Source organism: Parasteatoda tepidariorum, chromosome X1, assembly GCF_043381705.1.
Source record: "Parasteatoda tepidariorum isolate YZ-2023 chromosome X1, CAS_Ptep_4.0, whole genome shotgun sequence".
Classification (NCBI taxonomy): Eukaryota; Metazoa; Arthropoda; class Arachnida; order Araneae; family Theridiidae; genus Parasteatoda; species Parasteatoda tepidariorum.
Genome location: NC_092214.1, coordinates 19,521,652 through 19,535,909, shown reverse-complemented (window position 1 = coordinate 19,535,909; position 14,258 = coordinate 19,521,652). Strand labels below are relative to the sequence as shown.

Below are 14,258 nucleotides of genomic sequence, written 5' to 3'. Positions count from 1 at the left end.
ACACTAGAGATTTTTCATAAGATGCTTAAAAATAATAAACAAGCTAATTCAGCAACAAGATTGGTGTTTCAAAAAGTTAATTTTATTAAATATTACGAACAAATCAATCAATAAAAAGCGCTACATTTGTATTTGTTCTCAATTTCTATTTTTGTTTATTTAAAATGCAAGGCTATTTTGAATGAAAATGTTTTTTTTCAAAATTTTTAAGCGTGTGCGTAATTTGAAATATAAATAAATAATTCTAAAAAATAAAGTGGGATAAATAAAAGTTTTTTACAACTTTACAAGCACTAATACAATATTTTCTTCTAATACAATACTTTCTTTTAAAATATTTTGAATACTAATGTTATTGTAAGAAAGCTCAACATATTTATGCTATTTCTTTTGATCTGAGTAAAGTTGATTATTTTCGAGATATATATAGTTTTTTATTTATTAGAAACGTATGTAACTTTAAACTCCTTCCATTGTCTAGTATTATTAAACAATTTCAAGCATTATGTAAGTCCACATGAAACATTCACATGATTAAAGTTTCATGATTATTAAAAATAAAAAAAATTAATATCAGAAACTGTTTAAAATAAATATTCAGTGACAAGTTTTAAGCATTCATCATCTTAACAGTCAAGAAAAGCAGAAACAGGAAAAATATAATACTTTTATATGAAATCTAGATCTGAATTCTGTTCCTTTTTTATGTTTTCCTTTGAAATTCAAATTAAATTAAATAAAGTTTAGTTTTAAATGTTGATATACGTTTTATTTTTAGTGCTAATGAAAACAATGCATGCATTTGTTACCATGATGAAAGGATTTACATAATAATTGAGATTACGACACAAAGAAAATTTTTCATCTTTTCAAAAATGTATTTTATGGAGATAATATTTTGTTATTAACTGCTTAAAAATACCATGAATTGATGCCTGAAGCAAAACCAAAATCTTCCTCGAATTACATAATCAAGTTTTGTAATAAAAATATTGACGAAGTCTTTTACAATTGCAAACAAAGGAAAAATATTCCTTGAAGCATTTACATAAAGTTTATTATATTTGCAATTCAATAAACTTTAAGGAACTTAATACAAAAAAGCGTATGCTACTTTGCAATTTATTTTTGTTTTTATACCTTTTATTTGCGTTTCTGAAATGCTTTATAAATATGAATTTTTCAAAATGTTTCAGGTTACATGACATAAGTTATGCTTTTTTTAGTTTATTTGCTAGAAAGTAAGTACATAAGAAAATAATAATGTATAGAGAAAATTACACGAAAAATCTTGTTTAAATTTAATTCCAGCAAACAAATTTCATTTATAATTCACTAATCAGTTTATTTTTATTTTTTGCACAGTAAATGATTTTTTATTCTTCTTACTTTCATTGGAACTCAAGCTCTCTTCAAACAAGAACACTACTTGAAACACGATAAAAAAAAATTCAATATTTATTATAAAGACTTTTTGATTACCGTGATCTATTAGCAACTTTAAAAAAAGGTTGCAATTGGAAGATAATACAATTTTCAGCAAAGAAAACTGTTTCATATAGTTAAAAATATTAAATTTATAAGATATTTTGAAAGCATAAAAAGTATGACATATATTTTTTATGCAGTGACAATTAAATTGAAACTGAAATTTTTCTGCCGATTTATAAATTCTTTTGAAAACGTAACAGTTACAATGAGTTTCAGAAAAGTTTTTTATTGTCTAAAACGAAGACATTTAGAGAAAAGGAAAAAGGTAGTATGAACGCTTGCAAGACATATATTCATCAAAAGATGGAAACATAGATTGATACCTTAGGGAGGTTTTATCAAGTATCAACCGTTTTCGCATAATTATTTATTGTTACTGTTGCTTCTTATCTCTATAACATTAAGAGTTTAAAAAGCCCAATTTTTTGTGCACATGTTTTTTTTCATCATCATAATGACGATTGATTCTGAGATATTTGAATTTTGAAAATCTCAGAACGTAAAAAAAATAATCTTTATAAGGTATGAGAATTCTTTGTCCAGTTTAGGTAGATATGTTGCATTTATCAAAATTCCGAGCTATAGTTGTAAAAAAGGTTTTATAAAACGTTACGTTAAAATATTAGTAAAATTAATGACACTTTTCATCAAATTTTCCCCTAAAAAGCAAATACCACTCTGTTATAAATTTTAAAACGTGTTAAAACCTAACAAAGTTACTTTAATATGGTGCTAAGTGGAACCATATTATTGTGCTTCTTAAACATGATATTATGGTTCAACTTGGTTCAGTTTTGAATCGTATAAAGTTTACATCTTTCTCTGGCTGTCAATAATATGGTTCAATGATTTTTTCTGAGTGTGTTAAGAAACCTTTTCAACCACATAATATAATGATTTAAGATGATAAAATAGTATTACTTATAGAATGAATGTGTTGAGAATGATTATAATTTGAATTTAATATTAAGTACACTGAAGAGTTTTGTTACAATAGCGTGCTTTCACGCAATAATATATACTTTTAGATCGAATGTGTAAAAACCAAGTTGCATTAATATTTTTGCTGAATCGCTTCCTGTTTTTTAAAAATAATTACGAGGACTTAAAAAACTGGTCTGATAATTGCTATCTTAATGAGAAATTACTTGACCTATTTGAGGAAAACTGTAAAATTACAATATTTTCATTTTGAGAAATCCGTGGCAGGTGACATTATTTTAATTTTGGGGAATAACATTTTAAAACATATTTCCCGTGATGTATTATTATTCTAAAATCAAATTTTATTATAAATGTGTGCTAATGTAACCACAATTTATGTAATGCAAATGAAAATAAATACATTTAAGCAATGTTACTGACACATTCGTGTTAATTAACGGACTTAAGTCGGAAAATACTTTAGCATTTTACAGAAATCTATTCTGAAATTTCCTCATTAAGGAAAAAAGTATGGTTTAAACTACCAAAAAATGGTAAAATTCATTCTAATTCAGGTTCTATGGAAACAGAAAAAAGCTCAGTGAATTTCACCGAAGGGCTTTGGTAATGATTTTGCTATATTAACAATAAGCTATGGTTTTATAATATGTGATAAAATTCGATAATTTATCATGATATTTTAGACAATTGAATGAAAATCACTTATTCCGTTGAATTTACTTTTTAGTTTTAAATTTTTTACTAAATGTTTGGTACTAATTACTATAATGTTCGGTAAATCATTACTATTTTAACGGAAAAATTACCAAATGAATGGTTTAAATACCGTTTATTTTGGTTATATTAACCAGAATTATGTTGCTTTTCTTAACCAGAAATGTCCTTGTCATACAGTATGGTAATTTTAACAGAATTGTTCACCAATACTCTGTATTATTCTCTACTTTTCTCAGTTGAAATTTTTTTTTGAAGTTTCTCTTCACGCGAAACGATGCGACTTGAAGCATAGTTTTCGTTAGGTGTTGAGTTTCGTATTAGCTTATGAGAATTATACTTAGAACTGATTAGCGATTATATAATTTGAACTTAAGTAAACAGTATAATAAAGCAATATTTAAACTAAGATATACTACAAAGCAAAGGGACTTTAGTGTTTATAAGTGAAAAGATAATGTAAAATAATGTTTTTTTTGCGTATGTAAAGATAAAGATATGTAAATTTAAGTTTATTTATAATTGTTTGCATGAGCTAATAATTTTATCATTAGTAAAAAATTTTCCAATTGCTTCACAAATTGTACCAATCTTTAGGAAACATGGATTTCAATCTTCAAAAACGACACTACCAGTTTTACACTTTTATCTTCATAATTTCTAAAAAGAGTCTTAACCATGAATGTAATGCAACTGAGATTTTCTTTTCAGGAGATTCTGCAAAACTATTTTTGTAACTTATAGCACGGGCTAGTTAAAAAGTTTCTATTTAATAATACCAAAAAATTCAACGATCGATATAACGATTGGGGTGAAAACTTACATTATATTGTGACGTTCATGTTATCGTGAAGGATCAAAAATTCTGAAAAATTCTCATAGCTTAAAAATACTAGCCTAATTTTAACAAAGCTTAAAAAAATTAGGTTACTAACAGAATAATTGATAATATCGCATATTTTTAGCTTTGATATATACGTAAAAATACCCTTTAAAAGGATTTACATTTCACAAAAAGACGAAATACTATTTTCAAATTAGAAAAGTATGGAAAAAAATGAAAGTATGAAGAAAAATTAACACATATTGTGACTAAATCCCTTTAACCAAATTTATACGGGATTTTATATCGATTTCTGTATCACAGTGCTCTATACACTTTTGATTATTAAAGTGATTATCACTAATTTTTATGAACATAGATCACGATCATCTAGGAGAAGAATTTAGGGGCTTGTGTAACTATGTGTTTAGGTGTGCATCTATTTAGAAGTCCCGGAATCTACAAAAAATTCCATAAATATAAATAAAAAATTTTTACTGATACTTTGCATTCGAACGTTTAATGTCAAAAGTTATAATTATTTTATATTTATGCTTTTTTTTTAAAGAAAACAAAATATATGTTTTTTGACTCTAAAAAGGAAATTTTAGAATCATTTCAAAAGAACTAAATATTTTTCAATTTTACTGAAGTTCTCTTTATTAAAAATGTGATCAGAGCGGTCGCATTTTTATCTATCGACTTGAAAATTTGAATCTGGAAAATCTCCATAATGGCAAGCAGATTTCAACGTGAAAGAGGTTAAAATTCTATTTTTCAATATAAATGTATCAATTCATGAAGTGATAAAATCTGTTATTTTCTAGTCTGTAAAAAGCTTTTATCGCCAAGATAATGATGAACAACAGGGAAAATGAGTGGCAGCAAAAGACTTAGCACTCAAAAGATTTCTTTTACCTCTGATTTAAATTGCTTTTAAATAAATTATAGCTGGAATCAATCAATGGTATCCAACATCGGTTTCGCGAGTGGTTATTGTTGCCAAGATTTTCGATCGAACTTAAAATAGAAAGAAAAAAATATTTTGTGTCAATTTTGTCACAACGGATGTTTCGGTGAGATTTCTCTATTGAAACACCTGGAAACAGCTTGATGCTATTTTCTTAATCAATAAGTATCATTGTGTTCAAGATCACAAAGTAATAATATTGACCTTGTAAAGGAAATTGATTTGCTTCATATTATAGAGTTGCGAAAACTCTTTGTAAATAAAAGTTGAATCATGCATGATTGTTTAAGATATTAAATGATATCATGCGTATTTTACGACCTGTTATGAGTCTGTCTCTGAAAAGGGGGTACCCTCTTGAACTTTTCCAAAAATTGAAGTGTTCTTGACTGCATTGTTTGAAAATTCTTGTTGGCATTTAAAATAAAGTTTTTCTTAAAAAAAATTATTGTATTTTCAAAAATTTAGAATTATTCGAAGCATTTAATGAAAAATAAAATGCGTTTTTCGATCGATACTATTAAGTATTATTAAAAATATGTTAATTAAATAAATACCAAAATTAGCATTGAACTTTCCACAATAAACAAAAGTGAGAAAAATTATTAAAAGGGAATATATTTATTTTAAATGTATAAAAGAATCACGTTAAAGTTTAAAGTTTTGCTATTACTAATATTTGTTGTGAATAATTCTATGATATTAATACAGTATTTAATGATAATTTCCACAAAAATGTTACGAAATATATTTTGAAATCTCTCTAAAGAAATCTTAATGAGAAATGTAATGTTAGAGCTTGATAATAAATTCTGATTTTCAAACCGATTTTTAAACAAATTATTCCCCATGATATAATAATAAAAAACATTAAAAAACAAATGGTTTTTCCTATTATTTTCATTGACAATGACCATTTTTGTAACGTTAAGTGAAAACGTTAATTATTTTGACAACCTTGTCATAACTATCAGGCAAATTTTACTAAAATAAATAAATGTGAACTGCTTTTTAGTCTGCAATAACTTAATTCTTTTCTACTCTTTGAAATCATGTTATAACACATTATAGTTCTGAATGATGATAAACATAACAATCTGAATAAAGCTGCAATAAAATTATAACTGATTAATATTAGCCCTCGTTTGAAATTAAATTCAATTACCTATTGCGTGTAAATACACGCAATAAATAATTTAAAATACCATATAACTTTAAATGAAAAAGATTGCAACTCTGGAAATTTTTAATATAAAAATAATAATAAAAATTGAGAATAATTCTTATTAAATTGGATACAGCTCTTAACGTAAAACTAAACCACATAGCTCGTTTTTGCTAAGTAGATTGCACATGCTTTAATTGTTTTGAAATGCGACAAAAGTAACTACGTTAGTAGTTATATATAAAAACTATCTCAAATAAATGAAAATCCTTTTCGGATCCTATTATTTATTTGAGAAAGTACTTATATATAAATAATGTAACAAATAAATTAAAATCATATTTTTAACCATACCTTCAAATCGAATTATTCATTTGAGAATTATCTAATAATTGAAGGGAGAAAGATTCAATTATTCTTTTATATCATATTATGAGTAATAGCGTTCAGAAGAAACGAATATGCCTAAGTTATTCTAAATTAATCTCTGAAAAATGAAAGACTATCATTTTTTCCTAATCCAAAGATCCCAGATAGTATTTTATTACCTTATTTTCTCGATACAGCTCTAACTGAAAATGGATAAAATTTCTAAGTATTTTAACAGTCTCTGAAAAATCGCTTTAAAGTTAAAAATAGATGACACTGTATTTTTAGAATCACAGAAAAATAGGTTTAACATTCAATCATGATACATTATAAATTTACTGCAATCTTAATAGAATGTTAAATTTAAAACTGTTTCCATAATTTTCTTTAAATTAAACTATATTAAGCAATAAGGTTAAAGCTGGTAAAGCTATATTAATGTAAGTGTGAGCAATATTATAGCTCAAACCGTTTCACAATTTCTAAAAGTATCTATAAAAAAACTCTAAAAATAAATGAAATTAAAACAAAGTCTAAATGATTTACTCTTTACTCATATAATTTTATTCAATCATTTTCCCGACTTAAATTTATTTGAAAACAACTGAGTACTTTAAGCTTGACAAATTGTTTTTCTCAATCAATAATATTAATACATAAAACTATAAAAATTTAAATACAAGTTTCTTTTTGTAATCGTAATAAAAATTTCTCTTTAAATCATTTGACATGCTTCATGTAAGCATAAAACTAATTTGGAAATAAGTAATTTACTCCCTTCATAAACAAAAAATTGACCGATCTGCTTATAAAAAATTTGTTCAGAATTTATATTTTAGTAATATATTATACTACAAAAAATAATAAATGATATGTACAATACAAGCACATAATTGCAAAAATATGACAAATATTAGAAAAACTACTATAATTATTAGAGCTGTCCTCTGCACAACTGTAACTAATATTTTTTGTATATTTTCTGTTTGTTCCACGTCTGGATCATTGTCTTCTTTTTAAATTATGCATTTAAATTTTCAATTCTGGAAAATATTTACAATTTCATCCTTTTTTTCTCTCCCCTTTTTAATACAATTATTCTGTTGTGGAGAAATAAACTTAGTTTTACCCATATAATTATAATAAGTCAAACTTCTTTGATACTATAAAATAGAAATAAATTTTCCTCATCTGAAATTTAATTAAGATTGTAAAGGAATTACATAATATATTTATTTTAAGTCTTTTCTTTAAAACTCTCTACTCTTCATTCGGAAATTACTATAAATTATGAATTCAAACTTATCAAACTTAAAATGTTTTTATGTTACTGCTTCTCGCAAGTTTTCTTTGATTTTATTCCTGCTTTTAATCAAGACTTTGTAACTTTCTTACTTTCTGCTAAACTTCCTTGAAAAAACAGTTTACAGACCTCCCTTTTTTCAGTTTAATTAAAATGACTTTTAATGTCTATAAAATGTATTTTATTATTAAATGATTCCTTGTATTAAATATAAAAATTTACTCACTCAATTATTTGAATAGTGCACATTTTTAATATTTAGAAAAACAAAATGAAAAATTCATAGATAACGTTTTGTGAAAGATCATCAAATATAATAATTGAAGAATTTCGTGAATAAATCTTGACTAAATTTAATTTTGCAAGCATTTAAACTAAAAATACATAAAAATTATATTTAATAAAGATACAATAAAGAAAAATAGCTTTCGTTAATATCTTGATTAAATTTGTTTATATAAATATTTAAATTAAAAATGTGTATAAATTTAGTCGAAGAAAATTAACAAAATTTATTTTTTTCTACAGTACCTTTAATTCATTAGTTAAAACTTTGTCAGAACTTTATCAATGAATTGTTATCATGTTTAAACTTTTTCTTAAAGTTTAGATTTTCATAAAATTAATATTAAAGTCAGATAAATATATTTAATACCCACAATAATTTTTCAAATTATATAAAAAGACATTTCGAAACTACTCACTCAGACATAGCTAATATTTATGGAAGAGGAGGAACCTGAGCATGTCTTTTAAGTACCGTTAAAGTTATAGCAAAACATCAACATTTCAAGTTGTCATTGAAGGCATGACCCTTTCTCTGTTCTTATTAAAATATATTTACTAACATAAATCAGTTTATTTGGTGTAAAAAAGAAACAGCTCAAACATTCATTCTTATTTTCTTCTCGTAGCTGTCATTCTCCTGAAATTTCTGTTTTCCTTCCTATCGTATCTCCTCTTTAATCTTAGAATGCGTATAACGACCGGCTTTCTTGCTTCGTTCTGGAAATCCTTGCTGGTTGGCAGGATGTGTAGGCGGAAGAAAATAGACGATTCGCATGCGCGAAGAGAAGAGCGCCCTATAGTGGATGTTCGGAAAAGCTTCCTATCAAGGCAACAGGTGTGTTAGAGTAATTTTATATCATTATAGCATATACGCTTCAAATATGCTGTCTACGGGCCTTGTGTGGCCCAATTAAAGTTGGAGTTTTTAAATTAATTTTTCTTAAGAAAGGGAAAACTAAAATAACCAGAATTACTAATACATATATATTAGCAATTCTGGTCATTTTACTTTTAACTTTCGTATCAAAAATTCTGTTCACATTCTAAAATATCTGGTATATAGGGATAAAAAATATGGATATGGAATTATGGTACAATATATGATATTATTCTGGCCATATTCAGTTTCTTTTAATCTAGATTTCAAATGTATTTAAAAATTTTGCATTAATGCTAAGAGTTGGAATGAGTCGACATTATTTAGAAAAGATTTGGTTATTCGGAAAGTAAACAAGGAAAGTTTTTCTCAACACATGACTTCATTATATTTTTTACTGCCAATGTCACACTTATGCCTCATAAACAAAATTATTTTAACAGCTGATATGGCAAGGCTTGCCTGTGAAAAGGTTCGATTGACTCTACGTGGTAGTTTTGGGTTGGTGCTTTTTTAAATATGAAAAGTGTAAAGCAGAATTCTTGGCATATTAAAATTTTTCACTATCGAAAAAAGTAAAAATGTTGTTTTAGCAAGAAAATAGTTGTCCGATGCACATGGAGAAGATGTATTAGCTCGCCAGTGCTAAAAATGGTTTGTAAAATTCAGATTAAGATACGCGAAGATGCACCACTTCAGCTTAAGCTGCTGAAGACACAATAAAGCCAATAATCTAAACAACTGGGTGAATAACAACTCATAAGATCCCTGAAACATTAAATTTATTGAATTCGACCCTTCATGATTATTTGAAAATCCTAAGGATTATTCTCAAAGCTTGGCTTATGAGTTCCTCATGTTCTAACGAAAAGAAATTTGTGCCGTGGAGTTTAAGTCAGTGATTTGCTTCTCTAACATCAAGAAAATAATTCAAGTTTGAAGAGCATCATCACTGGGGACGAGAAAAGGGTTGTCTACAACATTGTTCCGACATCTACAAAATGCTTTAGAAGGTAAAATAAGGAGGTCAAAAACTACTTGGATCAGTTTTTTGCCAGAAAAGAGCAGAAAATTTGTGTTCGTCGAATCATGCTGCTGCAAGAAAGATCTCAAAAAGTGCTGAACAAGAATGGATTATGTATGATTCAATAAAATACTTATACACTATCACGTCTTTCAGTTTCATAAAAAAGAAAAAAAAATTGCTTTCCGAACAACCTAATATTTTTGAGGTTTAATTCGGTACAAATTAACAGATTTTGGTTATTTCTCAAAAACTTAAACTATGTATACTGCTTTTGAAATTGCACACTGCAGTTGAAAGTTTTTGAAAAAGCACTAAAATATTTTATCATTCTAAATAAATAAATAAATAATTGAAAATAAGGATTAAGGAGGAAATATTGAAAAAAGCATGATTATTATAAGTAACAATAGCGCAATAAATACTAACAATAATACAGAATTCTTGCAAAATTAAATCCTCAAAATGGATCCATACAATATCGCCAAAATTTAATAATTTTTCCTCAAATTTAGAGTTTAAAATTTTTAAATATTAAGGTGTACCCACAGGTTTTATCATATTTTTCATATTCACATTAAATGTCTCTCAAAATGGGCATTGAAATTATATTTTTTCCGAAAACGTAAGCTTAAAATTTTTTCAAAAACAGGAATTCAAAACAAATTTTAGTTTTTAGGTTCAGAAAATATAACGCTTAGATTATGAACAAAATTATGAATTTATAAACGAAATGTAACTCTTAGGTGTCTCCGGGAATCTACACAATAATAATCCTGACTAATAAAAATATACGCATTAGTATAAGAAAGACAAATGCGATTGTGTGTTTAAATTTTATAAGTAATAATTTAACTGTTTATTTTATTTTATTCCAAACTTTATAGTTTTGAACTAACTAATTTCATTTTATACTTATACTTCAAAAAAATTAAAAACTTACGTTTTTGATCTGAAAGATATATTTTACTTGAGGCCTGTTCTAGGCGAAGTTCAGTTATACAAATAGTTAAACAAAAATATTACAATCGAAAAAAAGCAAAATAAAAAATTTGAGATTTAAAATTTAAAAAAAAATTAAAATTTAATTTCAAAATTTTGTTGTTTTCAAAATTTAGACTGAGTCATAGTTCTTTAAACAATAATTAATTTAACAAAGCATTATTCGTTTTGCGCAGTATTTTTTATATGAAATAGATACAAGTATTATTACTATACAAGGATTTATACAGTGATTATGAGGTTGAAATGTCAAAATTTGACTTTAAATCTCATAAATTAGGCTCTACTAAAATTCAGATGTCCCCCTTAAAATTTAAAGTAGAAATTTGGCTTTTAGCTCAAATTAAATTATATGTTCCGATATTATTTTGATGTTATTTTATCCCATAAACCTCAGAAATTTAATATTTTTGAAAAAGAATATTTTCAAATTTAATATATTTAAGCAACATCAATTATGAAATTTTTTACAAGATTCTACTGTTTTGCAATGCTTAAGAATAAGTTATATTCAATCATACGAATGCAATTTCCTTATGTATTATATAACTAATTAATATTATATTTTTGAATATTTTTTATTCATTTCAATGCGTTCTTTTGAAATTAGTCTCAAAATTTTAATTGTAAGGTTCTAAATGTGTATTTTTGATACTTTTTCAACAGTGTTATTATAGATTTGAAACTTTTTTTTAACCAAATTACAAATAAAAAAATCTTGGAAAATGATGCATAATTACTTGGAAAATTATGCTAAATTATGCATAACATTTTAATCGTTAGAACTAAAAAAATTATTTGGAAACTCATATGACAGTCCCATAATTTTATTTCTGTATTTTTTTTAAGTAAGTGGTCGGGAAAAGGGGGATCCTGTGTTCCATGGTTTTGTACTTCGTAACTGTATCCCGCCATTTATTTTTGCAAGTCTTAGAGCATTTCTGAAATTATATCAGGTACCAGTATGTGATTTCATTTGGTAGGATTGTCACGACAGTTCCTGAGCCATCAGTAAGAAGAAATTTATGTTTCGAACTCACAATTTTTTAGCTTACTGAAACTGTTACCTAAATTGATGAATTTTAATTGCTTCATTTATGTGCTCTTGCACTGAGAAAAAAAGTATGATCTCTTGTTCTTGTACTGAGGCTAAAAAAGTTAATAAAGAAGTTAGAAAAACTAATTATTTCCGGCTCTATGAGAACAACAAAATTTCTGTAGTTTTCGAGGAAGCACTTTGGAAATGATTTTGGTAAAATTAGCAATGCAAATATGATTTTATAATATGTGATGAAATTAGCTAATTTAGTCATGATACTTTAGAGTAGGGTATAAAATCATTAATTCGGTTAAATTTACTTTTCAGTTTTATATTTTTTACTAAATGTGTGGTAATAAGAACTGTAATTTGTTGCAGACTGTTTACCAGGAACGAAAAAATTACCAAATGAATGGTTTAAATTCCGTTTATTTTTATTTTATTACCAGAGTCCTGTGTTTTTTTAAAACAGAAATGTCATTACTATGCAGTATGGTAAATTTACCAGAATTGTTTTTTCTCCGTGTGTTTTTATAACTTTCTTCATAAATAAATGATTAGATAAATAGCAAGAATAAAATAAGTAAATGCGATGGTTTTTATTGACTACATAAAATGTTTTCATCTACTTTTAGGTTTCTGATTTTTAAGGTTTTATAAATTAAGTTATTTTTGGTATTATATGGAATTTTGGACCTTTTGATGTCATAAATATCATCATTTATAGAATTTAATCTTTTGCATTTGTTTTCTTATTGCAGAGTAAAAATTTATATTAAACCATTTAAGTTCTTGACTAGATTAACATTAAAACTAAAACACCTTGATCTTTTTTATAAATGTTTTTTTTCGTATGAATTGGTTTCAATAGTCTTTTTTTTTCTCAGTAAGATATATGATGGATATTCCAGGAAAGAACTTCCTCAGGGACCGATTTCCGTAAATTCAATTTTAGTGACGACCAATAGGGTAAGGAAACGTAAAATACTTTACGATCAGATAAAATAAAGATAATAAAAAAGTGATGTTTGGAAAATAGTGACATTTTCAAGATGTAGGAAAACTAAAATATCTTTTTTTTTATCATCCGTTTAAATATTAGTTTGAAGAGTATAGTTTTCTTCCAAAGTTTTTATTAAACCTTAAATATTTTCTAGTTTAATATTTTGCCTACAAGTCAAGACTATTTTTGTACAAATCTTTAATTTTAAAAATCATTAATATTCTTGCTACAAATTTATTCTTTCGAAGCAATAAAATTTTAGTTAGCATTAAACTACTTGATAGCAAGTGTAAGCAAATTTATTCAATTTATGCTTTTAGAATGAAGGAAATTTGAATTGATATTAGAACAATAAAGTACAACTTTGCTTAAAGTATTGTTTTCTGCTTTCGAATTGAATTTCAAAACCTTTTATTATCATTATATTGTGCATTTTATAAAAATAACATAAGTTGAAATTTTCAGACAATTTTTATAATGTTAAAAGTTAATATCTTTTTTTTACATAAAATACACAATATGAAAAGTTATATCATTTATGTTTACAGAGAGATAACTGATCCTACGCAAATATACGAAACAAAACTAAAAGGAATTTTCGTAAAGTTCAAATTTTTCCAAAACATTAAAAGTCAAACGAACATTATTTATATTTAACACAATTCAACGGATGCATTGTTAATTAATGCAGTAATATTGATTAACTAATCCTTTTTAAGAATTGAGACAATAGCTGATTCATTTTCAAGCAGAGTATTCGAGCACTTTGACATATAAAAGTTATTTTTCAAAGAAGGCTCAAAAGTTCTTAATCATTTATAAATTAACTAGCATTTCATTAGTAATTTGACTAAAACTTCATTGAATATACTCTTTGATTACCCTTCGACGAATTTAATTACAATACACCCTTTTATTATTCAAAATCGAGTTGGTGATGCATTAGTTTTAGTTGTATATTCTATTCCATTTAACTAACTAGAATTCTAATAAAATAAGCATTAATTGGAAACAAGTTTGAATTCTATCAATGCAAGATTCAAACCTTCAAAATCATCAGTTAGTTATCAATAGTTATTTCGTTGTTATAATGAAATTACACAGTAAGTTTGCAAAGTATGTCTGAGTTTCATTTTATGTACTATAGTTAATTGAAATTTAAACTAATCTATTTAAATAAAATTTCTGAGCTTGAATTCAATTTATTATTCGTTGAATACCTGATTATTTAGAATAGATTAAGAA

General features: G+C 25.6%; 2 protein-coding genes across 4 annotated transcripts in view; one reads left to right on the top strand and one right to left on the bottom strand.

The window, feature by feature from the left end:
- LOC107453666 (synaptotagmin-1) overlaps positions 1-8,811 on the bottom strand; it is a 90,075-nt gene extending 81,264 nt beyond the window's left edge. For 2 of the 3 annotated variants that reach the window (XM_016070564.3, XM_043040062.2), the window contains exon 1: positions 8,485-8,811. In XM_016070564.3, coding sequence (XP_015926050.1) covers positions 8,485-8,492 — 8 coding nt within the window. In that variant the 5' untranslated portion in view covers positions 8,493-8,811. The remainder of the gene's footprint in view (positions 1-8,484) is intronic. The other variant, XM_016070566.3, reaches the window with a different exon arrangement.
- LOC107443976 (uncharacterized) overlaps positions 1-14,258 on the top strand; it is a 166,173-nt gene that overhangs the window by 43,535 nt on the left and 108,380 nt on the right. The window lies entirely within an intron of this gene.